Source organism: Lathyrus oleraceus, chromosome 2 (assembly GCF_024323335.1).
Source record: "Lathyrus oleraceus cultivar Zhongwan6 chromosome 2, CAAS_Psat_ZW6_1.0, whole genome shotgun sequence".
NCBI classification, from domain to species: Eukaryota; Viridiplantae; Streptophyta; class Magnoliopsida; order Fabales; family Fabaceae; genus Lathyrus; species Lathyrus oleraceus.
The window spans coordinates 109,347,640-109,373,814 of NC_066580.1; the positions used below are offsets into that span (position 1 = coordinate 109,347,640).

The 26,175-nt window shown below is 34.0% G+C and overlaps 1 protein-coding gene, 1 non-coding gene and 1 pseudogene across 2 annotated transcripts; 2 read left to right on the forward strand and 1 right to left on the reverse strand.

The window, feature by feature from the left end:
- The first annotated feature begins 6,172 nt into the window (after window positions 1-6,172).
- Window positions 6,173-6,764, forward strand: LOC127121192 (NAD(P)H-quinone oxidoreductase subunit 1, chloroplastic-like; annotated as a pseudogene).
- A 13,956-nt stretch (window positions 6,765-20,720) lies between these two features.
- On the forward strand, window positions 20,721-21,208 carry LOC127122123 (ATP synthase subunit alpha, chloroplastic-like). The gene is made up of 2 exons (XM_051052514.1): window positions 20,721-20,861; window positions 20,975-21,208. The coding sequence occupies exons 1-2, from the start codon at window positions 20,721-20,723 to the stop codon at window positions 21,206-21,208; spliced, it is 375 nt and encodes a 124-aa protein (XP_050908471.1).
- Window positions 21,209-23,488: 2,280 nt separating this feature from the next.
- Window positions 23,489-23,595, reverse strand: LOC127125057 (small nucleolar RNA R71). The gene has a single exon (XR_007804522.1). It is a non-coding gene; the product is annotated as a small nucleolar RNA R71 (small nucleolar RNA).
- Between the last annotated feature and the right edge of the window lie 2,580 nt (window positions 23,596-26,175).

Consider the following 26,175-nt stretch of genomic DNA (forward strand, 5'->3'; position numbering starts at 1 on the left):
TCGACTTGGATATCCGACCTATCTTCTGGATACAAGGATCCGTTTTTGGAGGATTATGGATATAAGAATCCAAACTCAATACGTAATTTGAGGATTTACAAAGTATTCTTCAATAATCTTTTGTTTCAACTGTTTTATCTCATTGTTGTTCCAAGTTCAATCTTACTAAGAGTAATGAACATTTATCTGTTTCGATCCAATAGTAAATTATTATTCTTAATAAGTAGTTTTGTTGGGTGGTTAATTTGTCACATCTTTTTTATGATATGTATTGGATTGGTATTAGTCGGGTTAAAACAAAAAAAAATCGATCAAGTCTAAGATAACTATGAGATTTGATAAATACAGTCTCCTACAATTGTGAAATTATACTGCACAAATGTTTGGAACTTTTACATTTTTCTTCTTTGCACTCTATTTAGACAACTCACCGTCCCCGTATTATTATGGTGACGAAATGGGAGACTACGACGAAACCCAGACGGAGGAAATCCAAGTTGCAATAGATGCAGACGAAACTAACCAAGAAGATATTACTGTTTATTTTTTTCGGAATGAGAAAAAAGAGACGACTTCCAACAAAATAAATATTGACAAAAAAAAACTGGCCCCGTTGGAAAAATATCTTGTAACGACTCTTTTCGATTATAATAGAGGAAGGATGCCTTTGCGATATATAGAAAATCATAAGTTTATCAGCGTTGAAAAAGATGAAAATTCACAATTTTTCTTTCAAACATGTGAAGTGATGGAAAATAAACGAATATCTTTCACGTATCCATATCTACTTTTCAGAAACTCCTAGAAAAAAAATGGATCTCTTCATAAGCGATAAAACCTCCTATAATGATAATGAATTATTTAATTACTAGAGTTCGATTAATAAAGAAAAACAAAATCAACTAAGCAATGAATTGTTTCAAAAGGCAAAAAATTTGGATAGGAAAGATAAGAAGAAAATTAATCATGCAGATGTATTTGACATTCGAAGGCAATTGTTGGATGATAAGCGAAAACGAAAATACTTACCTAAAATATATGATCCTTTCGTGAATGGATGCTTTCATGGAGAAAGCCAAAACAACGTTTCACTTGGACCCTTTATTACAAATGAAACTGACACAACAAACTCCATTTTGGTAAATAAGATTCATGGTCTCCTTATTTCTAGTAATAGTAATTCTCCAGAATTTGACTAGAAAATAGATCAATTTGATAGAAAGTTATTATTAACTGAAATTGGGTTTTTTGTTAAGTTAATCAGTCAATTTTTGGAAAAATAAGTATCAAGTTTGTATTTTGACGCGCTTCACTTATTTCTAGAACATGAATAAGGAAAAATGTATTCCGAAGAAAAAAAAACAAAAAGAACTTTTTTTTGACGCAATTCGGACTACTCATACCAGCGATACAATTTTCACTAGACGTTTATCTAGTGAAATAAATGAAATAAGTAAAGAAGTTCCTCGATGTGAATACCAATTTCTCGACGACATCGAGATAGGGCTAGACCCTATATTATACACAAAGGAGCCTCAGATTTGTTGCCGATTGTCGGGCGAGCAAATTTTTTTAAGTTGTGAGGCACTGTTCTTTAACACGGATGAGGCTCACAATCTGGATTTTGCGAGGAAGCATCCATCAATAGACCCAACTACGAAATTTGGTGTCCCGCACTATCTACTGGAAATAGATTACGACTGAGAGACTATCAGAGGATTCGTGTACGGTCAAAGGCGTAAAATAGAATTTTTGAAACTCTTTCAAGCAAATGTCCATTCCCTAACTTTTGTAGAAAACTACCCATTTGGTGGTCTTTTCGATGATATCGCCCAATATATGAAAGAATATTTCAGGAAACCTGGTACTGATAATTCACAATTTTTGCAGTTTCAGAAAGTTCAAGAAGAGAGACGGAAAGAGGACCAGAAAGACGAGATTGAAAACAAACTTAAGAAAATCGAAGAGGCCTGGGAGAGCATTCTATATGGTTTAATAATCATAAGCTTTGTAATATTATTCAAATCAATGTTTAGAAAATATATTATATTACCTTCATTGATAATCACTAAAGGTATAATTCCTATCTTATTATTTCAAAAACCGGAATAGTCAGAAAACTTTAGGGATTGGAGAAAAGAAATCCATGTTAAATGCACCTATCATGGAGTTCCAACAAGTAGCAACTCATTGTCATGCCAATGATTCTGGGACGGTCTTAAGATAAGGGTCTTATACCCTTTTGTTCTGAAACCTTGGCACAGTAAACCTAAGGTACGATCTACTGGGAAACAAAGATACGCTCAAAAAAGTGTACTTGAAACAACCGCCTTTGAACTGATGCTAAAAGATTAGAATTAAAAATGACAGAAGACAAAAACGAGGGGGTTATAACTGATGCTAAAAGATTAGAATTAAAAAAAATCATTTCCAAATTCTACAAAGAAGAAACATTCGATTAATCCGTAAATTCTATTTTTTTTTTTAATTTTCATGGAAAGGCTATACATACATATCCTTACTACTAATTATGTAGAAGGTTTCCTTACTTCAAGCATTGTACAAAGTTATCTTAATTATATTAAATTTATTTGCTATTTATTTGAATTAACAAATAAAATTGTAAAGAAATCCATTTACAATTACAATAAAAACAAAAGAACAAAAGGTTGAAAAAATAAATCAAAGTATAATTCCCTTTATGACTATAGACAAACCTTGGAATATGAATTCGGAGAATTCTTGTGATGTATCTTCTTTGTCACAAGCCTATGTATTGTTTAAATTATCTCAAAGCCAAGTTAGTAATGGATATAAGTTAAGATCTATTTTTGAATCTCATGGAAGATCTTTTTTTATGAACAATGAAATAAAGGAGTATTTATTGAGAATACAAGGAGGAAGACTAAATTCAAAATTAAGAGATAAGAACCGACCCGATTCTATAATGAATAAATGGACAAATTGGTTAAAGGTTCATTATCAATATGCTTTACCTCAGAGGGCATGGTCAAGATTAGTACCACAGAAGTGAAGGAATAGAATCCATGAACAACGGGTGGCTGAAAATAAGGATTTAGATGAATATGGTTCATCTCAAAAAACCCTATTATATTTTTCTAAAAAAGAACAAGTAGACTTAGTAGAATTAGAAAACGGAGCAGAAGTGAACTTAGTAAAAATGAAAAAAAACAATATAAATATGATATTTTCTCCTATCAATATATAAATTATGCGGATAATAAAAAATCCTATATTTATGGATATAAATCACAGTCTTATATCACACCTAAAAATCTCAAAGAATTATTTGATATAATGGGCGATAGCTTTATCCAAAATTATATAGGAAAAGACGGTGTAGATATGGATAGAAAGTACTTTCATTGGATGGGAAAAAGAAAAAAGAATTCCATAATGAATCAAAAAGTATTGACCACAAGATTTGTTTTTTTTTCAAAAGTAAGTGCATATAATAAGAATCCTCGGATCTTACCACTAGATTTCTTTTTTATGTCGTTTTATACAAATAACAACATTACCGATGTTGCGCGGTTAGAGTTAGAAAAGAAAGAATATGAGATTACATAAAATCTAAATTTTTATCTCGCAAAGTATTATACGATCCGTCCCCCTCATCCCCATCGTCGTCGTCGTGGTTCTAAGATAAGTACAGAAAGGCCGAATTTATTTAAAGAACATGATTATTTAATAAACAAATATTTGGGTTATTCTGTGGACTGTCCGCGTGACATCACAAACGATATGTTTCAGAATTTTATTATACAAGGTTACTTGCTTGAGTTGAAATTTTTTAAAAAGTTCACTATTTTGGCTATAAAAAAGGGATATAAATATAGAAAATTTGGTGCGTCGGAATAATACGGACTTTTCTTATGCAAACTCTAGGGACACAACAGATTTGCGGGACTACCTAATGTTTTTTATTGAACCCAGTCGTGTTTCTATAAAAAATTATGAACAAATCTTTATATATCAAACCATAAGCATAGCATACAAGCGCAAAATTTCGAAAAGAAACTCAAAAAGTAGTCGTCTTGAGAATTATGATTTACTTATTCCCAAAAATCTTTTGTCCCTTAGACGCGGTAGAGAATTGAGAATTCTAATTTCTTTGAACTCTAGGAATAAAAAGACTGTGGATAGAAACACAATAAACGAGAAAAAAAATAATTCTTCTCAAGTTTTGACTAAAAATAAGGATCTTGATAGCGATACAAAAAAACTAAAGAATTTAAAATTATTTCTTTGGCCAAATTATCGATTCGAAGATTTAGCTTGTATGAATCGCTATTGGTCTGATACGCATAATGGAAGCCGTTTCAGTATATTAAGAATACATATGTATCCTCGATTGAAAATTTGATTCAAAATCTAGATTTTGGTTCTATTTATCATTATCATAATTTTTCTTGTAACATATCTATCTAATATATATATATATATATATATATATATTATATATAATATATTATATATATATATATATATATATATATATATATATATATAATAAACACTCACACGCATTGTGGGATTGATACGAATTCAAAGATGTCTCCATTAGATAGAATGGATAGAGAGAAATCTATAGAAAAATTCAAAAAAAAAGTGTCATTACTATTACTGATCAATAAAAATATCTACCAAAAAGGAGGGGGGAAAGCTTTCATTTTATGATAAAAAATTCATTTATACCGGTTATTTCAACAACAAAAAAAGAGAAGAAAATCAGGGATCAGTTGAATTTCAAGTATTCAACTTCACTGATAAGATACAAAGACTTACTTCACACTTTGAATTACACCCAAACGACTATTTATCTCAAAGAAAAACAAAATACATGATAAAAATATAATAAATCAGTTGGGTATTCGGGATTCACAAATTAGGTAGTTTCAAGAATCATTTTCAATTATTCGATTTATTAGATACTGAATTTTTATGAATTTTTTTTTGAACGATTCATGGAAGAATAAATTGAGGAAAAACTTATGAATATCCCAGCTACAAGAAAAGATCTCATGATAGTAAATATGAGGCCTTAACACCCATCGATGCATGGTGTTCTTTAACTTATTGTTACTCTTGATGGTGAAGATGTTATTGATTGTGAACCAATATTGGGTTATTTACACAGAGGTATGGAAAAATAGCGGAAAACCGAACAATTATACAATATTTGCCTTATGTAACACGTTGGCATTATTGAGCTACTATGTTCACATAAGCAATAATTGTAAACGGACCAGAACAATTGGAAAATATTCAAGTACCTAAAAGAGCTAGCTATATACGAGCAATTATGTTAGAGTTAAGTGTATAACTTCTCATCTACTATGACTGGGACCTTTTATGGCAGATATTGGTGCACAAACCCCCTTTTTTTATATTTTTAGAGAAAGAGAATTAATATATGATCTATTCAAAGTTGCGGCAAGTATGAGAATGATGCATAATTTTTTTTGTATTGGAGGAGTAGCGATTGATCTACCTTATGGTTGGATCGATAAATGTTTTGATTTTTGAAATTATTTTTTAACAAGGGTTATTGAATATCAAAAACTTATTACGCGAAATCCCATTTTTTTAGAACCGATTGAAGGAGTGGGTGTTGTTGGTAGAGAGGAACTTATAAATTGGGGGTTATCATGACTGATGCTTTGGGCTTCCGGAATACAATGGGATCTACATAAAGTTGATAGTTATAAGTGTTATGAGGAATTTTATTAGGAAGTTCAATGGAAAAAAGAAGGAGATTCGTTAGCTCGTTATTTAGTTCGAATTGGTGAAATGGTGGAATCCATACAAATAATTCAACAGACTTTGGAAGGAATTCCAGGGGGGGCCCTATGAAAATTTAGAAATTCGCGGCTTTGATAGAGAAAAGGATCCAGAATCGAATGATTTTGAATATTGATTCATTGGTAAAAAAATCGTCTCCTACTTTTGACTTGCCGAAACAAGAACTTTATGTGAGAATTCAGGCCCCCAAGGGAGAATTAGGAATTTTTCTAATAGGAGATCATAATGGTTTTCCTTGGAGATGGAAAATTCGTCCACCTGGTTTTATTAATTTGCAAATTCTTCCTCAATTAGTTAAAAGAATGAAATTGGTTGATGTTATGATAATACTAGGTAGTATAGATATCATTATAGGAGAAGTTGATTGTTGAAATGATAATTGATACAACGAAAGTACAGGATATAAACTCCTTTTCCGGATTGGAATATTTCAAAGAGGTCTATGGAATTCTATGGATACTTATACCAATTTTGATTCTTGTCTTGGGAATCACACTAAGTGTACTAGCAATTATATGGTTAGAAAGAGAAATGTCTGCAGGGGTACAACAACGTAATGGACCTGAATATGCTGATCCTTTTGGAATTCTTCAAGCTCTAGCAGACGGAACAAAACTATTATTCAAAGAAAATCTTATTCCATCTAGGGGAGATATTCATTTATTCAATATCGGACCATCCCTATCTGTCATATCCATTCTAATAAGTTATTCAGTCATTCCTTTTGGCTATAACTTCGTTTATCTGATTTCAATATAGGTGTTTTTTTATGGATTGATATTTCGAGTATTACTCCCATTGCACTTCTTATGTCAGGATATGGCTCAAATAGTAAATATTCCTTTTTGGATGGTCTATGAGTTACTGCTCAATCGATTAGTTATGAAATACCATTAACTCTATGTGTCTTATCAATATCTCTACGTGTGATTCGTTGAAACCGAAAAAGCTATCCGATGCTATTACTATGCTCCTCTCTTTATAGTACTATATTTCTATATAGTACTATATAGTAAAGGAGGCTAATAAATGGAATAGATACCTTCATTATCCTTATTTTCTTTTTCATAACTCTGATTGAAGAACTAAATTAGATAGTTATATGAGTGAAATAAAACAACTTCTATTTAATCTAATTTCAAAATACTTTATTACTTCTAGTTAGTAGATAGTATGATCATTTGAGTGAAAGAGAAGTAAAAATATGGAGTCTCATTTTCTATGTATATGAATGAAATAAAATTATAAACAAAAGAGGTCATTTAACCCAAGATTGGATAATTTGTCATCATGTTTTGAAGCGGTCTCAAAAGATCAACCTTATTGAGTTTTAGTTACCATTTTTATGAATTCTCATAGATATATAAAAATAAGGGGGATTAATAAAAAAAAAGTGGATGGTTAGAAACACCAAGATACACAAAGGATTAGTAACACGGATTTTGTAAATTATCCAAAAGACAATTTACGTAGAATATAAAAAGAATACTAATTGGGGCTTTAAGTTGGTAGAAAAAAGAAAGCAGTACTCCCCATAACTCCGATCTAGAGTATGCTTCCATCCACTCACTAAATAAATTACTATCAGGAACGGAAAAATCCTTTAAAAATTTTGCAAGTCCCTTTTTCATAGCACAAAAAAGAAGAATAGGAAGGAAAAAATAATAATAAATCAAAAATGAAAAATAGATTTCTCTTTCTTTTTTGATTTATTATATCCATATTGATGCAGATCAAATACACATTATAATTAATAATTAAGAAAAGAATGTGTAATTATTTTTCGTCATTCAAAATCATGAGGATTATTGAGAATTATAAAAGAGTATTTTATTGAAGAATTTAGTTATTACTCAACAAAGTTTATTTTTTAGGGGTGAGATCAATTCAGAAGTGCCTTAATTGGATCTTTTATTAAAATAGATTTCTCTTTCTTATTTTGTTATTTGTAGAACAGTCAGAATTGAATTGGTCTAATTCAAAACCGTTTGATAGATTTTCATCTTCTATATCTTAGGGATATATCAAGAGATAAATAATCGACTCGGTCCTTAGATTTACTTAAGGCTTTCCAAGAGTCGTATGAGGTGAAAATCTCATGTACGGTTCTACAATAGAGATGGGAACAATAATGTTATCACCGACTAGGATTATTTAACAGTTTAAGTACAGTTGATATAGTTGATGCGCAATCAAAATATGGTTTTTGGGGTTAGAAATTTGTGGCGTCAACCTATGGGTTTCATCATTTTTCTAATTTCTTCGCTAGCAGAATGTGAAAGATTACCTTTTGATTTTCCAGAAGCAAAAGAAGAGTTAGTAGCTAGTTATCAAATAAAATATTCAGGTATTCAATTTGGTTTATATTACGTTGCTTCTTATTTAAACCTTTTAATTTCTTCATTATTTGTAACAGTTCTTTATTTGGGCGGTTCAAATATTCCTATTCCGTACATATTTGTTTCTGAATTTTTTGAAATAAATAAAACATACGGAGTTTTTGGAACTACAATTGATCTCTTTATTACATTAGCTAAAATCTATTTTTTTTCTTATTCGTTTCTATCATAACAAGATGGTCTTTTCCTAGGCTAAGAATGGATCAATTATTAAATCTTGGATGGAAATTTCTTTTACCGATTTTTGTCTTAATTGTTTTCGCTGTAAAAGAAAGATGGGTCTTTTATATTCATTACTTGTCTCAAATAAGAGAAAGAAATCAAACAAAACTATATTATTCATTGATATTTATGCTATGTTCCTTATGGTAATTGGGTTCATGAATTATGGTCAACAAACACTACGAGTTGCACAGTACATTGGTCAAAGTTTCTTGATTATCTTATCTCACACAAATTGTTTACCTGTAACTATTCAACATCCTTATGAAAAAGTAATCACATCATAATGTTCCCGCGGTCGATTCCATTTTTAGTTTGATAAATGCATTGCTTGTGAAGTATGTGTTCGTGTATGTCCTATAGATTTACCCATTGTTGATTGGGAAATGGAAACGGATCTTCAAAAGAAACAATTGCTGAATTATAGTATTGATCTCGGAATCTGTATTTCTTGTGGTAACTGTATTGAGTATTGTCCAACAAATTTTTTATCAATGACTTAAGAATATGAACTTTCAACTTATGATCTTCATGAATTGAATTATAATCAAATCACTTTGGGCCGTTTACCAATGTCAATAATTGATGATTATACAATTCGAATAATTCAAATAAAAAAAAGACAACTTTTTATAATTAAATACAATTCTTAAAAAAAATTAAAAAAATAATATTCTATATATAAATCGATAATATATAGAATATATAAATAAAATAATCAAAATAAAATGTTTTCAAAAATTGTATAAAAAATGAATAATCTAGTCGATATCAGATTAGGAATATTCTATAATTATTAGAGAAGTATACTCTTAAATAGAATATATCAATATATATTATTGAAATTGAAAATCTTATTGAATTTCAATAAGATTTTCAATGTTATATATGTTCTATCTACATTTATACTTTAGTTTTAATATCGTTTCAAACTACTCTTTCGTATAAAGAGTGGAATGACATTGATTATGTAACCCTAACTATATCAATTTAAAATACTTAGGTTTTTCAATGCAAAGAAAAGTTGAAGCATATAAAAAAAAATCCTGGTCATATAAATAAGGTCACGAAATTTCTATTTCTTTGTCTTTTTTTTTTTACATATAATGGATCTGCATGAAACGCTGCATGATTTTCTTTTAGTCTTTCTGGGACCGGGTCTTCTATTAGGAAGTTTAGGATTAGTATTGCTTACCAACCCCATTTTTTCTACTTTTTCGTTGAGACTGATTCTGGTTTGTATATATTTATTATATATTTTAGCAGCCTCTCATTTTGTAGCTGCATCACAACTACTTATTTGCGTGGGAGCTATTAACATTTTAATCATATTTGTTGTGATATTGATGAAGAGTTCTGAATATTACCAAGATTTGAATCTTTGGATCATAGAGGATGGAATGACTTTGATAGTTTGTACAAGTATTTTTGTTTCACTAATAACTATTATTTCAGATACATCATGGTACGGAATTATTTGGACTACAAGACCAAATCAGATTATTAAGCAAGATTTGATAAGTACTAATCAACAAATTGGAATTCATTTATCAACAGAGTTTTTCTTCTATTTGAACTAATTTCAATAATTCTTTTAGTTTCTTTGATAGGTGTAATTGTCATAGCTCGCCAGTAAGAATTCTTTATAAAACTAGTAATAGAAATCAAGATTATATCTGAAGCTAATAATCAATGGAAAGAACCCTTATCTTATTATAGTCTTAAACTTAGAGGAATTTTCGATTCAATACATCGAAACAAACAACCAGGAAAAAAACAAATTTTATTTTGTAGTACTTGATCTGGTCACTGATTGTGAAATTTCGTTGTTGTGTTCCAAGAAGGATAGCTATACTGATTGCATCTACTCGAAAGAGACCCTTGGTACTCCATTGATGATCGTAACACAAAAATTCAATTTTAGTAAATTTCTACTTACTGGTCTGATCTTTTATGGAATCGATCCCCCTTTGACTATATAAGTGTTGGTGTAAGACATAGAGGCCAATAATTTTGGTACTTGTATCGAATTATTTATTAATAATAAAAGGCTTTTTCTTTATTATGTTTGTTTAATAAATTCCCTAGAATAGCTAGTCCGTTTAATGTATCAAATGTGACTTAATCATGAGATCCCATTAAACATAAGGACATTATTCTTAAAGTATCTGTAGTCGAGCTTTGTTGTGAAATAGGATAACATTAAAGCATTAAGACTATTATGTATATAGACTGATGATCACATCTAATGGATCATGGATAAGGAGTTATCAAGTCTTAAACATAAGTATGAATATTAAGAGTAATATTTTTACTGGATTGACCCGCTATGAGAATACTATATAGAATGTTATGCAAAATGTCATAAGTTATTCTCATGGTGATAATGTTATATACCACCCTTTGACCTGAAACCACTATGGACCCTAGATGTAGAGTCGAGTGCCTTATTGTTGATCAAACATTGTCCGTAACTGGATGACCATAAAGACAATTGATGGGTACTCCATGAAGCATGCTGAGGGACATGAGTGACCTAGATGAAATTTGCACATCATGCGTAACAGGATAAATATCTACGGGCCCAATATTGAACTGGACAAGGATGACATGGTTTATGCCTTGTGTTCAATATAGACATAAGGGCAAAAGGGTAATTGTACACATAAGTATTATCACAAAAGGATTTGTCAGATCACATGACATTTTCGTGTTTTGGGTAGTAATGATGTGTTGCTAGATACCGCTCACTATTTATCATATTAAATACGTGATTTAATATAATTACGAATGTCGCGAGAACCTACAGGGTCACACACAAAAGGAAGGATTGATGAGAGATAGAGTAAATAAGGAACACCGTAAGGTACGGTGCACTTAAGTGAATTGTAGAACATCGTAAGGTACGGTGCACTTAAGTAGAATACTAAATATGGTAAGGTACCACGTGGTTAAGTGATTTTGGTATATCATAAGATATGGGTCACATACACTTAAGTGGGCTTTTTAGCTTACAACCTACACAAGTGGTTCTATAAATAGAACCCTTGCGCAGAAGCATTTGTGCATATGAAATTTCATTTCTCTCTCTCTCTCTCTCTCTCTCTCTCTCACACACACACACACACACACACACACACATACACACACACACACACACACACACACACACACACACACACACACACACACACACACACACACACACACACCTACACACACACACACACACACACACACACACACTCAAAGCCTTCATTCGTAGCAGCTAGCACTGAGATTGAAGGAATCTGTTCGTGTGGACTGAGTAGAGGTGTTGTCACCATTCAACGTTCGTGATCACTCCTTAGATCTGCATCAAAGGTTTCAATCGCCACAAGAAGTAACGATTCTATCACTGATCATTCCCATTCGTAAGGATCACTAAAGGAGAAATTTTAAATTACGTTGCGTTTTGGATCGCTATTCTCCTTCAATAAGAATATGTGGAGCTCGACATGTCTGGAAGCACAGGAGAATGTTATTTTGCTGATATTATTACCAGTATTCGATACTAGATTATTCATAGCATTACTATACCCTCCCTATTCATTACGGGTTGGTTATTTGTCAACACGGGTTTAACTTACGATGTATTTGGAAGCCCCCGCCAAACGAGTATTTTACAGAAACCCGACAAGGTATTCCTTTAATAACTGTTTGTTTTGATTCTTTGGATAACTCGATGAATTTAATATATCTTTTTAGGAGGCTCCAATGACCATAGATAAGACCTATCCCGTTTTTAGAGAAAGATAACTATGAAGAATGAAATAATTAATTCATATATTTTTTGTTGATTATATTATTAACTATTTCTTAATTTTATTTGGAATAGGAGAAACTTATCATTAATCCATTGATTGTTGCTGCTTCTGTTATCGTTGTTGGGTTGGTCGTCGGGCTTGCTTCTATTGGACCTAGAGTTGGTCAAGGCACAACTGCAGGGTAAGCTGTAGAAGGGATTGCAAGACAACCGGAAGCAGAGGATAAAATACAGGGTACTTTATTAATTAGTCTGGCTTTTATGGAAGCTTTAACTATTTATGGGTTGGTTGTAGCATTAGCGCTTTTATTTGCCAATCCTTTTTTTTAATATTTATAAAAAAATACATATTGTTTTTTCCATGGATTTTTGTTGCTGCTCTTGCTAATTTTATTTCTATTTGACTCCTACAATTTTTTTTCCATTCGGATTAACATACAGATTTACCTTATTCCCTTTCTTTAGTCCAATGACCCCCTTTCTTTTATTTAGAAAGTGTTGAAAACAACTAAGTATTTACTTCTAAGAAGTATAATTCTTATAGGAAATCTTTCAATTAACTAACCAATTCAAAATATAAAATAGTCTTCTTAGTATATTTTTATTCTTACTACTATTCATTATTAGTAAGAAGAAAAATAGAATAAGTTGATATATTCATATTCAATAATTCGATTATAGAATAAACTATCATATACAAAAATAAATTAAAAAAAACTTGGAATCATAGAAAGAAAATTAGTCTATCCATAAGAGGAGATGCGATCATATGAAAAATATAACCGACGGAAGTTTCGGGTTTGATACCGATATTTTAGCATCAAATCTAATAAATCTAAGTGTAGTGCTTGGTGTGTTGATTTTTTTTTGGAAAGGGAGTGTGCGCGAGTTGTTTATTTCAAAGAATAGATTGGATCCACCCAATTGCACTTTTTTTGTTATAACTAGAAAAATGTGCATGATTCGGCAAATGACTTCTTACTAAATAACGAAAAAAAGTAGTTAAGAACCATAACATTTTGCGATTCATTGGTAAATCTACTTTGATTCTCTATCAACCAAGAATTTTGGAACATTACCATGGTTAAAGCTAACGAGTTTGAAGTTTTGATGCAGTCTAGTATTCTTTCTACCACTATGTTAATAGGGAAATTATAATTTTTTTGATATAGAACACTCATGTCGATAAAATGACTTGAATTCTCTTTATGATGAAAAATAGGAAAAAAGGTGTTTTGTTTACACTACGCCAGAAAAGGGAAAAGAGGGCGCTTATTTTGGCCTATAACAGTGCTTTTAAGCGCCCTCTAAAGTGGCACTGGCATAGGTAAAGACAGCGCTTTGTTTTCCTGGAGAAAGCGCTGTCTAAAGTGGCCACATTATAGTGCGCTTTCAGGAAAAAGCGCCCTCTGGAGTGGTCCATAAAGGAACACCTTAGAGAGCGCTTTCTGGAAAAAGCGCCCTCTAAAGTTGTCAATGTAAAGTGTTTAGAGGGCGCTTTCAGGAAAAAGCGCCCTCTAAAGTTGTCAATGTAAAGTGTTTAGAGGGCGCTTTCAGGAAAAAGCGCCCTCTAAAGTTGTCAATGTAAAGTGTTTAGAGGACGCTTTCTGGACAAAGCGCCCTCTAAAGTGTTAGTTATTTTAAAAAAATTTGTTTGAAAAACAGTGGATATTTAATTGGTAACCTGTTCGAATGCTGCAAAAGTGTAAAATTCATATTGATTTCATCCTTTAATCCAATGTTATACACCATTAATCCATTGATATATACAACATGAATCCATTTATATACAACATTAATCCTCCATATATACAACATTAATATATGATTCTTTGATCAACAATATACAACAACATATTCATGATTTAGTAAAAGTACAACAACAATATACAACATATATACAACAACAGCATACAACAACAACATTCCATACATATATGTACAACAATATACAACCTAGCTATATGATTCTTTGATCAACAATGAATTGACACAATTCATCCTTCATTTCATCCAAATGAGCTCTTGAGTAAGATTTGTATTCCTCAAAGTACTACAATTAAGAGAATAAAACATATTCATGATTTAGTAACAAATTAGATGAAATATCTGGCAGACATAATTAAATATACAAATACACACGAATATTTAGGGGAATTTCACTTACGCGTCAAACCGTCTTCTTCATACTCGGATATTTACTCCAATCACCCGATAACGAATCGAGATTATACACTATTAGTCTCGAAAGATATATAGCAACCAACACCTAGTGACCACTGTATCCAAAAGCTGTCTAGTAGTTCTAACCAATACTAAACAAAATAACGCCCATCCACCCATGGTGAATAATAGCAAGTGTGCATAATAGGCAGGAGGAACTGCATACAAGATAACATTTTTGTTAAACTAAAGTTTTGTATAGCCTAAAACAAAAACAAGCAAAGGGAATCGAGTAACAAACCTATTGAGACAGATCGAGTACACCTCGCATAACTGAATGGAAAAAAATAGTATCAGAAGGCTTCTAAAATTAAATGAAAACAGTACAAGTTTAGAAAACATTAATTAAGATTAAAAAAGCAAATCATATCATTACGTGTAACACAAGTTATTGGTCAAACTCTGTAGCTGGTCTGCAGTGAATTTATTTTCATCATACAGCACATGATAATGCGTTGGTCGACTAGTCCCCTGCAAAAAGAACACGTCCAAATGCAAATAACACAGAACTGTCAAAAGGCGATTGAGCAACAAATAGTAAACAATGGCATAAAGTTAAATGACATAGCTAATATTACCTGAATTCCTGCATGGCTGTTAAGGTAAAAATCAAATTCCCTAGGGTGACAAATGCTGGTGTCTACCACGGTTCCTTTGACAATTTAGAACAACAAAATCAGCAAAAAGTGATAAATTCAAATGATAATATATACCAGCTGCGTTGAGAAATATATTGAAAAAACCTGGCATAATATTTCCACTTCTATCGGTCTCTTTGGGGTTGACAGGAAAGAGACGGGTGTGATGTCTCTTTTGGACCACTACAAAAGTAACTTTAGGTAGATACCCATCCTCTATTGAGACACAAGCCTGATGAAAAAAAATTAGTTGGTCTTCAGCACTCCAATGTACTTCAAATTTTACACCCTTGTCTCTTGCACGAATGATTGACTTCATAATAGCCATTTTACCTGTAATAAAGAAAACAATTAAAATCAGATGACAAATGTAAAAACAATTAAAATCATAAAAGTCATTTTACATGTAATAAAGAAAACAATTAAAATCATTTGACCTGTACCTTTTTCACTAAGTTCTCTTTCTTTTCTTGGTCGGAATATGTTCTACATGTCTCTTAACAACACGGACGGTTGGATTGATCCAAATACCCTCATTATGATCATTTCTAATATATGAATCATTTGATATAATATTCTCATCTTGATCATTTCTGGTAAACGATTCAATCTCAACATCAATATCACCTTGATCTCCAGTGTTTTCATCAATTACTTTGTTGGAAAAAAGAACTATAGGCCATTTCGTACTTTTCGGATCATTGACATAGAACACTTGTCTAGCTTGAGAGGCTAGAATAAAAGACTCATCTTTGTATCCCACCCTATTAAGATCCACTTGCAAAAATCCTGACTTATCCATTCGAATGCCGTTATTATTTTCAACCCACTTGCAACCAAATATAGGAATCTGAAACTTCTCATAATCAAACACCCAAATGCGCTCGATAACACCAAAATACGACAGATTTGCAAATTTGGGGTTTAAGTCCTTCACACTTGATATGTGCATTGCTTCAGCTACCACGGTGACACCACTATTCTGCATAGTACTTTTATCATCTTGTTCTTTGGTATAAAATGTGTATCCATTAATCGCGTATGCGCTATAAGAAAAAACATGGAAACTTGGACCATATGCTAAGCATCTCAACCTTTCTGTTATTGAAGCGGGATCTGAATAATACTTTGAATAAATATGATCCTTAAACCAAGGTATAAAACATCGATTGTGCTCTCGTACTATCCAATTTTCATTTCTATTGGGATTTAAACCTCGGAGAACATCCTTGTGAATTTCAACATACGGCTCAACCTCATTCTCATTGTGCAAAACATACAAATGCACTTGATCCCGTTCGACCCTTGATACTGCCACGATTTTATTTCCAATTAGATTTTTTCCTTCTTTCTTTTCGACAAGCTGAGACTTGGGGAGTTCGATTGACTGAACATTAGACAAATATTCAGTACAAAACTCAATCGCTTCTTCAACAATGTATCTTTCAACCATACAACCTTCTGGTCGACTTCGGTTCTTCACGTACCCTTTTAATATTTTCATATAACGTTCAACAGGGTACATCCATCTCATATAAGCTGGTCCACACAATTGTGTCTCTTTCACAAGATGAACAACTAGATGTACCATTATGTCAAAAATGATGGAGGAAAAAACATTTCAAGCTCACACAAAGTAATAACGATTTCTTTTTGCAACATTGGTAAGATCGCAGGATTGATCACCTTACTGCAAATTGACTTGAAGAAAGAACACAACTTAGTTATAGAGCTTCTTACTTTTTCTGGAAGAATAGAACGTATACCTATTGGGAGAAAATGTTCCATTATAACATGGCAATCATGGGTCTTTAAACTCTTTAACTTGAGGTCTTTCATAGACACAAGTCTTCTAATATCTGAAGAGTACCCTTCTGGAACTTTAACTTCACTTAGAAACTTACACAATGTTTTTTTCTCCTTTCTAGATAGAGTATAAGCAGCAGGAGGTAGATATGTTCGTTTTCCTTTCTTCAAGGGTCCTAATTCAGTTCTTATTCCCATCGCTATCAAGTCCTTTCTTGCCTTAAGGCCATCCTTAGACTTTCCTTGTATATTGAGTAACGTGCCAATAACACTTTCAAATACATTTTTTTCAATATGCATAACATCAAGAAAATGTCTCACATACAAGGACTTCCAATACGGCAATTCAAAAAAAACTGACCTCTTCTTCCACCCACTTTTGACAAGTGTGTGGGCAAAAGGCTTGCCAAACTGAGTATCCAAATCTTTCACCTTTTCAAAAATTTGATCACCCGTCAATACAGGTGGAGCTCTGCCTTGTTCTGTCTCTCCATTGAACGCCTTTCTCCATCCACGGTAGTGATGATTTGAATTTAAGAATCTCCGATGACCGAGAAAGACATTCTTTTGACCAAACTCCAAGTGCTTCCAATCTGTTTTATCTTCACAAATAGGACACGCACATTGACCTTTTATGCTATACCCTGATAGATTTCCGTATGCTGGAAAATCATTAATTGTGCCAAACAACATCGCCCTCAAGTTGAAACTTTCTTTCCTATATCCATCATAAACCTCCACACCGGTCTCCCACAAAATCTTTAAATCTTCGATTAAGGGCTTCCAGTACACGTCTATGTCATTCCTTGGTTGTTTAGGTCCAGAAATCAACATAGACAACATCATGTACTTACGCTTCATACATAGCCATGGAGGTAGGTTATAAATCATAATAATCACAGGCCATGTACTGTGTGAGATACTCTGGATACCGTGTGGGTTCATTCCATCAGTAGATAATGCCAAGCAAAGGTTTCTTGATTCTTCTCCAAATTCAGGATAATCATTATCAATTTTCAACCACTGTGGTGAATCTGCCGGATGTCGATACTTTCCATCTATAATTCTTTCATCTGCATGCCAGGTCAAGTGTCTTGAATCGGTTTCACTATGAAACATGCGTCTAAATCTCGGAATAACAGGAAAATACCACAAGACTTTTGCTGGAGACAACTTGTTCTTATATCGCGAGACACCGCATTTAGGACACTCATTTAACGATGCATACTCATTTCGAAACAAAACGCAATCGTTTGGACATGCATGTATCTTATCATAGCTCATGCCAATAGAGCACAACATCTTTTTGGTCTCATATGTTCGATTGGGAAGAACATTATCCTCAGGAAGCATATCTTTCAAAAGGGCTAATAACTCTGTGAAACTTTTATCCGACCACCCATTGCCCGCCTTTAAGTTGTACAACTTTAATACCGCAGACAATCTTGTGAATTTAGTGCAACCATCATACAAAGGTTTCTCTGCATCACTTACCAACCTCTCAAACATTTCGGGACAATCCTTAAGATCTCCTTCAAGTGCTTCTGCAATCTCTTCAACTCGATCACAATCGTATGTATCTGCGCCACTATAGTTTGAGGCATAGGTCGTACTATCCCCCGGTTCAACATTCTCGTTACTTTTCTCACCATGCAAATTCCAACATGTATAACTTCGATCAATTCCATGCCTCATTAGATGCGATGTCAACTGAACTGCGTCAACCCGTTTCCCATAACAACAACCCAAGCAAGGACATATCATTCTACTGGGGTCTTCGGCGTGCGCAACGGCAAACTTAACGAATTCTGATACCCCATTCTCGTACTCTCTCGACAATCGATTGGAAGACATCCATGTATTATCCATTACTAATTAGAATAAACAAAAAACAATTTCAGAAGAGTTCAAACACATTCGGACCTAGGCTTCTAATGATATTGGTATTGACACAAAATCATATGTTCATCGGTCGTATAACCCTAACTACTGGGTAATGTAGTCCCATTGCATGCGCTATCATGGTCACTAAAAACCAACCGTCAATTTCCTATTGCATGCGCTATCATGGTCGAAACAAACGTAGAAGGAGGAAACGCGCAGTAATAATGTAAAACAGAAATTGGGCAAAGCTAAAACAAAGAAATAACATAAAACAGAAATTGGGAAAAGCGTGTACCTTTGATTGGTAGAAGGAGGAAACGCGCAGTAATAATGTAGATCTAACAGAGGTGGAAGGAAAACGCCTTAGAACCCTAACGTGAAAAAGAACGAAAATAACAAAACGCGCAGTATGTTATAATTTTAATGTTTACTAAAGGGGACATTAGAGGGCGCTTGTGGAAAAAAAGCGCCCTCTAAAGGGGGCCTAAGAGGGCGCTTATGAAAGCGCTCTCTAAGGCTTTCCAGAAGCGCTTTATAAGCTGGAAATGCACATGGACTTATAACAGCGCTTTATTAAAAGCGCCCTCTAAGGGTAACCTTAGAGGGCGCTTTCTAAAAAGCGCCCTCTAAGGGTAACCTTAGAGGGCGCTTTCTAAAACGCGCCATGTATTGTTGTCCCTCTATCTCCTCCTTATTTTTTCGTTTCACCTTAGAGGGCGCTTGTGGAAAAAAAGCGCCCTCTAAAGGGGGCCTAAGAGGGCGCTTATGAAAGCGCTCTCTAAGGCTTTCTAGAAGCGCTTTATAAGCTGGAAATGCACATGGACTTATAACAGCGCTTTATTAAAAGCGCCCTCTAAGGGTAACCTTAGAGGGCGCTTTCTAAAAAGCGCCATGTATTGTTGTCCCTCTATCTCCTCCTTATTTTTTCGCTTCACCTTAGAGGGCGCTTTGTTACAAAAGCGCCCTCTAAAGTGCGCTGTCTATTGCTCCTTATTTTTTGCTTCACTTTAGAGAGCGCTTCTGTAATAAAGCGCCCTCTAAGGTGCGCTGTCTATTCCAGTTTTTGGCGTAGTGTTAACGCTTGCGTTTCTACTTTTCTATAATGCAGAATTGATGACCTACATATAAATTAATCAGAATTCTTTGGATTTCAAGAAAAAAATAACTTTGCTGACAATTATTTGTTTGGTCAGAAGAGTCCTCCCAATATTTGGGTCTTATGTTGATAATCATTTTCAATATTTTTAGAAATAGAGAAAAAAGGATAGGCTCATTCCATAATATGGGGAAATCTCCTATAAGGAATTGAGTGTGAGAGCCAAATGAATTGAAAGATTCATGTTTGGTTCGGGAAGAGATCATATACATTTTGAAATGAATGGAAAGTGAATCTACTTTCATTAAGTCATTTATTAGATAATTGAAAACAAAGAATCTTGAGAATTATTCGAAATTCAGAAGAACTGCGGGAAACCGCCATTGAACAGCTGGAAAAAGCATGGGCCCGTTTAAGGAAAGTAGAAATGGAAGCAGATCGATTTCGAGTGAATGGTTATGCCGAGATAGAACGAGAAAAATTGAATTGAATTAACTCAATGTATACAATTTTGGAACAATTCAAAAATGACAAAAATAAAACCATTCATTTTGAACAACAAAGGGCGATTAAACAAGTCCAACAAAGTGTTTTACAACAAGCATTACAATGAGCTTTGGGAACTCTGAATAGCTGCTTAAACAACGAGTTACATTTAAGTACGGTTGGTGCTACTATTGGCATGTTTGGGTCGATGAAAGCAAAAAATAATTGATTAGTTGTTCTACTATAGAACTGATTAGTTGTTCTACTATAATAGAGAGTATGAGGAGGACTTATTTTTGTTTTTCTTTGAAAAAGAATCAAATTTAGAAATATTCATGGTAATCAGTCGTGCAGATGAAATTAGTCAAATTATCCGTAAACGTGTTAAGCAATATAATACCAAAGTAAAAATTGTAAATACAGGTATCGTACTTCAAGTAGGCGATGACATTGCTCGTATTTATGGTCTTGATGAAGTAATGGCATGTGAATTAGTAGAATTTAAAGAGGGTATCGTAGGCATTACTTTGAATTTGGAATAAAAAATGTTGTTGTTGTATTAATGGGTGATGGTTTGATGATACAATAGGGAAGTTCCGTAAAAGAAACAGGAAGAATTGCTCAAATACTAGTAAGCGAGGGTTGTTTGGGTCGTGTTGTAAATGCCTTAGTTAAACCTATTGACGGCCGAGGAGAAATTTCAACTTCGGAATCTCGGTTAATTGAATCTCCCGCTCCCGGTATTATTTCCAGACGTTCTCTGTATGAGTCTCTTCAAACAGGACTTATTGTTACTGATTTTATGATCCCTATAGGGCGTTGATAACACTGAAATTTACCGTATTTTCGACTCCGATTTCACATGCATTCTAGTTGTTTTATTGTTATTTTGTTGTGTTATTGCTATGTTTTCCTTTGTTTTCAGGTTTTTACTTTAATCGGAGCCCCGATCGAGAAAAGGAGTGAAAAAGAGCTAAAAACCCTAAAATTCAGCATTTTGTACATGTGGCCTACCCCATGGCTGGCGCCATAGACCCTGCCATGACGTGTCCAAGCTCAACTTCCCTCAACTACCACATTCCCCACTACTTCCACTAAGGCGCCTCAGATTGGCCTTGTGGCGGGCGCCACAAGAGGAAAAGTTTTCCCTCCCATTTTCAAGTTGAAGGGCATCCTTGTCATTTCCATCTTTTTACTTGCTTATAAATAGAAACTCGAAATCACTTTTACAATCATCCAAACTTAGAACAGAGGCAAACTCAGAGCAACTTTGTTTCACTTAGGCATATATTAAGTATTATAAAGTGGTAACCGCTTCGCATTGGAGTGTTACCACAATTGTGTAATCAAGTCTGTGATAGAGTCTGTAATCGAGTTTGGAGCACTTTGGAAGGAAGTTAATCCTGCCGCCATTTTCATTTCCGCTTTGCAATTTATTCAACCCTCCGATTGGAGCAGGTTTTTATTACTTGTCTTTACTTTATTTATTTTCCCGCACTCGCTTTAAATTATTTATTTTCCCGCACTCGCTTTACTTTATTTATTTTCCCGTACTCGCTTTACTTTATTTATTTTCCCGCACTCGCTTTAAATTATTTATTTCCTCGCACTCGCTTTAAATTATTTATTTCCTCGCACTCGCTTTAAATTATTTATTTCTCGCACTCGCTTTAAATTATTTATTTCCTCGCACTCGCACTACTTTTATTTACTTTCCGCACTCGCACTACTTTTATTTAAATTAATGCACTTTTACTTTACCATGTCTAACTAAATCTATAAGGTTAGAATGTAAGAATCGTAATTGAACCGATAATCCGTACAATTGTTCGTAGAAATACTTAAGGGTTATTTTAACTTTCAACTTAAGTTTTCCCGCACTTCAATTCCGTTGGGTAAGATCGAAAGCCGTCCAACGTCTATCTAAACTTAATTGTTTTTAACTATTTCAAAAACAGCGAAAGCGCTTTGTTTAGTTCATTAGGAGTTTTTAACTTAAGAAGAAAAGAGATTTTAAAACTATTTTCGGATGCGTTTATAAGTTTAGAGTCTGGTTCGTGAGAACCTCTCTTGGTTAAGAAATCCAGGTTATAATACTTTTCAACTTAGTCAAGATACTATATTTCTTAAAAATAGGTTTACTACTCTAACGCAATGCGCACCTTTTTATAAGTGACAATAAGAGGGTTTGATTAGGGGGTACAACTCGGTTCTAAATACGCGAAAGCGACAGTTCCTGTTAAATTAGTTCTTTTCAAAGTAGGAAACATTGCCCATAAGTAGCTCTATTAGCAAGTACTTGGATTATTAATTGATTACGTGAATTACATTCGACCCTGTCTTTATTAATTAATCTTTATTCAACACTTTACTTTTCATTGCACACTCCAAAAACACCTATTTTGATTGCCTTTGATAAACACCATAACAATAGATAACGATAGATTGACACTTGGTCTCTATGGATTCGACAATCTTTTATATTACTCTGACACGTTCGTATACTTGCGAAACACCGCATCAAGTTTTTGGCGCCGTTGCCGGGGACCAATTTCGTCAAATTTCATTTTCCTGTTGTCATATCGTTTAGACTTAGGCTATTTCCCGCCGGTCAATTCGAAGAACTCGCAGCACCAGAAGTTTAAGCTTAGTATACCCTCTTGCGGAACCTGAACGTTACGCTCGCGCACGTTTATTCTTTCATAGAATTAAGAGAGCTATGACCGATGATTAAAACCAAAGACCTCTTAAGGATTTCGCTCAACCATCAAATGAAGAACCTAGTTCTAGTATAGTAAACCCAACCATCCCAGCTAATAATTTTGAACTTAAACCATCCTTGTTGCAACTAGTGCAACAAAGACAATTCGCAGGTCTCGCTACTGAGAACCCAAACCAACATTTAAAAATATTTCTTCAATTAGCAGACACTTTTAAAACCAATCGAGCTTCTCCTGAGGCAATACGTTTAAGATTATTTCCTTTTTCCCTCAGAGATAAAGCCCTATCATGGTTAGATTCCCTTCCATCCAATTCCATTACGACTTGGGATAACCTTAGAAGAGTATTTCTTGCTAGATATTTTCCCACGAGTAAGACCGCCGTTCTTCGAAACCATATAACTAGATTTACCCAAAACCAAGGAGAATCGTTGTTCGAAGCTTGGGAGAGATATAAAGAGTTGTTACGAGCATGCCCACATCATGGTTTAGAAAATTGGTTAATCATTCAAACCTTCTATAATGGACTTCATTACAACACAAAGATGACCATCGACGCTGCCGCAGGCGGTGCTCTGATGAACAAACCTTATCCTGAAGTTAGTGCCCTCATCGAAGATATGGCTCAAAACCATCAATCATGGGGAGTCGAACGAGCGACAGTTGAGAAGAAGGAAGCCCAAGGAGGAGTGCATGAACTAAGCTCTATAGACATGATGCAAGCTAAAATGGACACATTAGCCCTCAAAGTCGAGCATATGTGCATAAACCCGAATACTGTAGCCGCAGTTTCGTCGGATTGTGAGATATGTGGAACCAAAGGATACCAATCTGCAGAATGCAGTCTATTAAATGAAACCCACTATGAGCAAGTGAACTACACCCAAGGGAACCCATACTCGAATACCTATAACCCTGGACGGAGGAATCACCCGAACTTCTCCTATAAAAATAATAACCCTATTCAAAATAATGCACCTCCGAGACCTAGTTATCAAGCCCCTAGATCAAATCAACCTATACAACTTGTACCATCAAAGCCGAGCCTTGAGAAAATTATGGAAAATTTTATCACCGCTCAAACCCAACAAAACAAGGAGTTCATGAACCAAAACATTCATGTTAACAAATTGATTACTCAGTTAGGAACCAAGGTTGACCAAATAGTTACTCATACCAAGATGCTTGAAACCCAGATCTCTCAGGTAGCTTTAAACCAAGCCCCTCAGACTACACCTGGAGAACAATTCCCTGGACAACCTCAACAAAATCCGAGAGGACAAGCCAATGCCATTACTGTAACACCCCGATTAAAATAAGAGAATTATTTAATTGAGTTAATAGTATTTTATTAATTTAATTAAATAAAGTTGAATTATTGGATTATTATTATTATTATTATTATAGATATTATTTATGTTAATAATAATTAAATAAATAATATAATTGGAATATGAAGAGTGGAAGGGTAAAAGTGGAATTGGGTAAAAGAGGCCAAAGGAGATAACTGAAGGTTTTCATTTTCACGTATTTTGCCTCAGAGTCAGAAAAGGGAGAAGCGCTGAAGAGAAAGAGAAGGAAGAGGAAAAGACCAAAGATTGCTCAGAGCTTCCTTCAATCCAAAGAGGTAAGGGGTCTGAACCTTATTAAACGATAATATGCGAGCAATTACATGATATAGGATTGGGTTGTTGATAAATTTGGGGAATTTAGGGAGATTGGGAAAGTTGTGGTTTTTGAGAGAAATTGTCCGATCTGTGAGTATGGTGGCGTTATATACATTGTAATCGAAGTATGTTGTGTATGTATGATTGTAAATGTTGATATTGGGTTGTAGGCTTAGAAGCCGCGCGTCCACTGTTTCTGCGCTTAAAATCTTGTTTATGCACATAACAGCCAAATGACGTTCGCCATTATGCCTTTGGCGCTCGCCATTTGGGCCTTTTTCCAGAATAAGAGCGTTTAACGCTAATGGCGTTCACCATTAGCCTAACGGCGTTCGCCATATCAGTTTGACAGACAGTTTTCAGAATAAGAGCGTTTAACGCTAATGGCGTTCACCATTAGCCTAACGGCGTTCGCCATATCAGTTTGACAGACAGTTTTTCCAGAATAGGAGCGTTTAACGCTAATGGCGTTCACCATTAGCCTAATGGCGTTCGCCATATCAGTTTGACGAACAGCTTTCGCGTTTTAAACCCCTAGATGTGATATCGTTGTAATGTTGTTGTTGTTTTGTTGAGTTGTATGTCATGCTATTAATGATGATGATAACATGACTATATGATACTGTTGTTGCTATGTTGATTATGATGCATGGTTGGTGTGCATGCATTCATGAAAGGCCGATGCCTAGTGATGAACGGACTGAGTTCCAATGATGTTGTTGACTCCGGGCTTGTGGAGAGGCTTGGTTCCTTGCGGGGAACTCGGATTCTATGGTGATGAATCTGGGAGTGGTGATCCTGTAGTTGGTCACAAAATGGGTATACCGAGTCGTGTTGAGTCATGCATGGGTGTGTGCATTGCATTTGATATGTTGTTTTCTTGATGTTCATGAGTATGTTGATTATGATGATTATGATGAGCTGTGTTGGCATATGTGAAATATATTTATGTTTATATTTCTGTCGTTATATTATTGTTTAATAATGTAATTCTCACCCCTTCTGCATGTGTTTATGTTCATCTATGATGAGCAATGTGCAGATAATGAGGAGTAGCTTTTGTTGAGGTGAAGAATAAGTGTAGAGTTATTCTACAGAGTCGAGTCAATGCTCTGGTCATGTGACACCGGGGTTATGGGATTCAATAGAGATTATATTATTATTTAAGTTGTGTATGAAGACTAAATTATTGATATGTTTTGTTGAAACATTTTTATAAATCGTTAATTGTGTTGTTGTCCGCTGCGAAGTTTTATTAAAATAAATGAAATATTTTTATGTTGTAAAGTGATGAGTGTTAAGTTGAATGAAATGTAAACTCTTCTACATGTTGTACTCTGATAAATTCTTTAAATATGTCGTTTGGGGTAGAAGGGTGTTACAATTACCCTACAAAGTGGGAA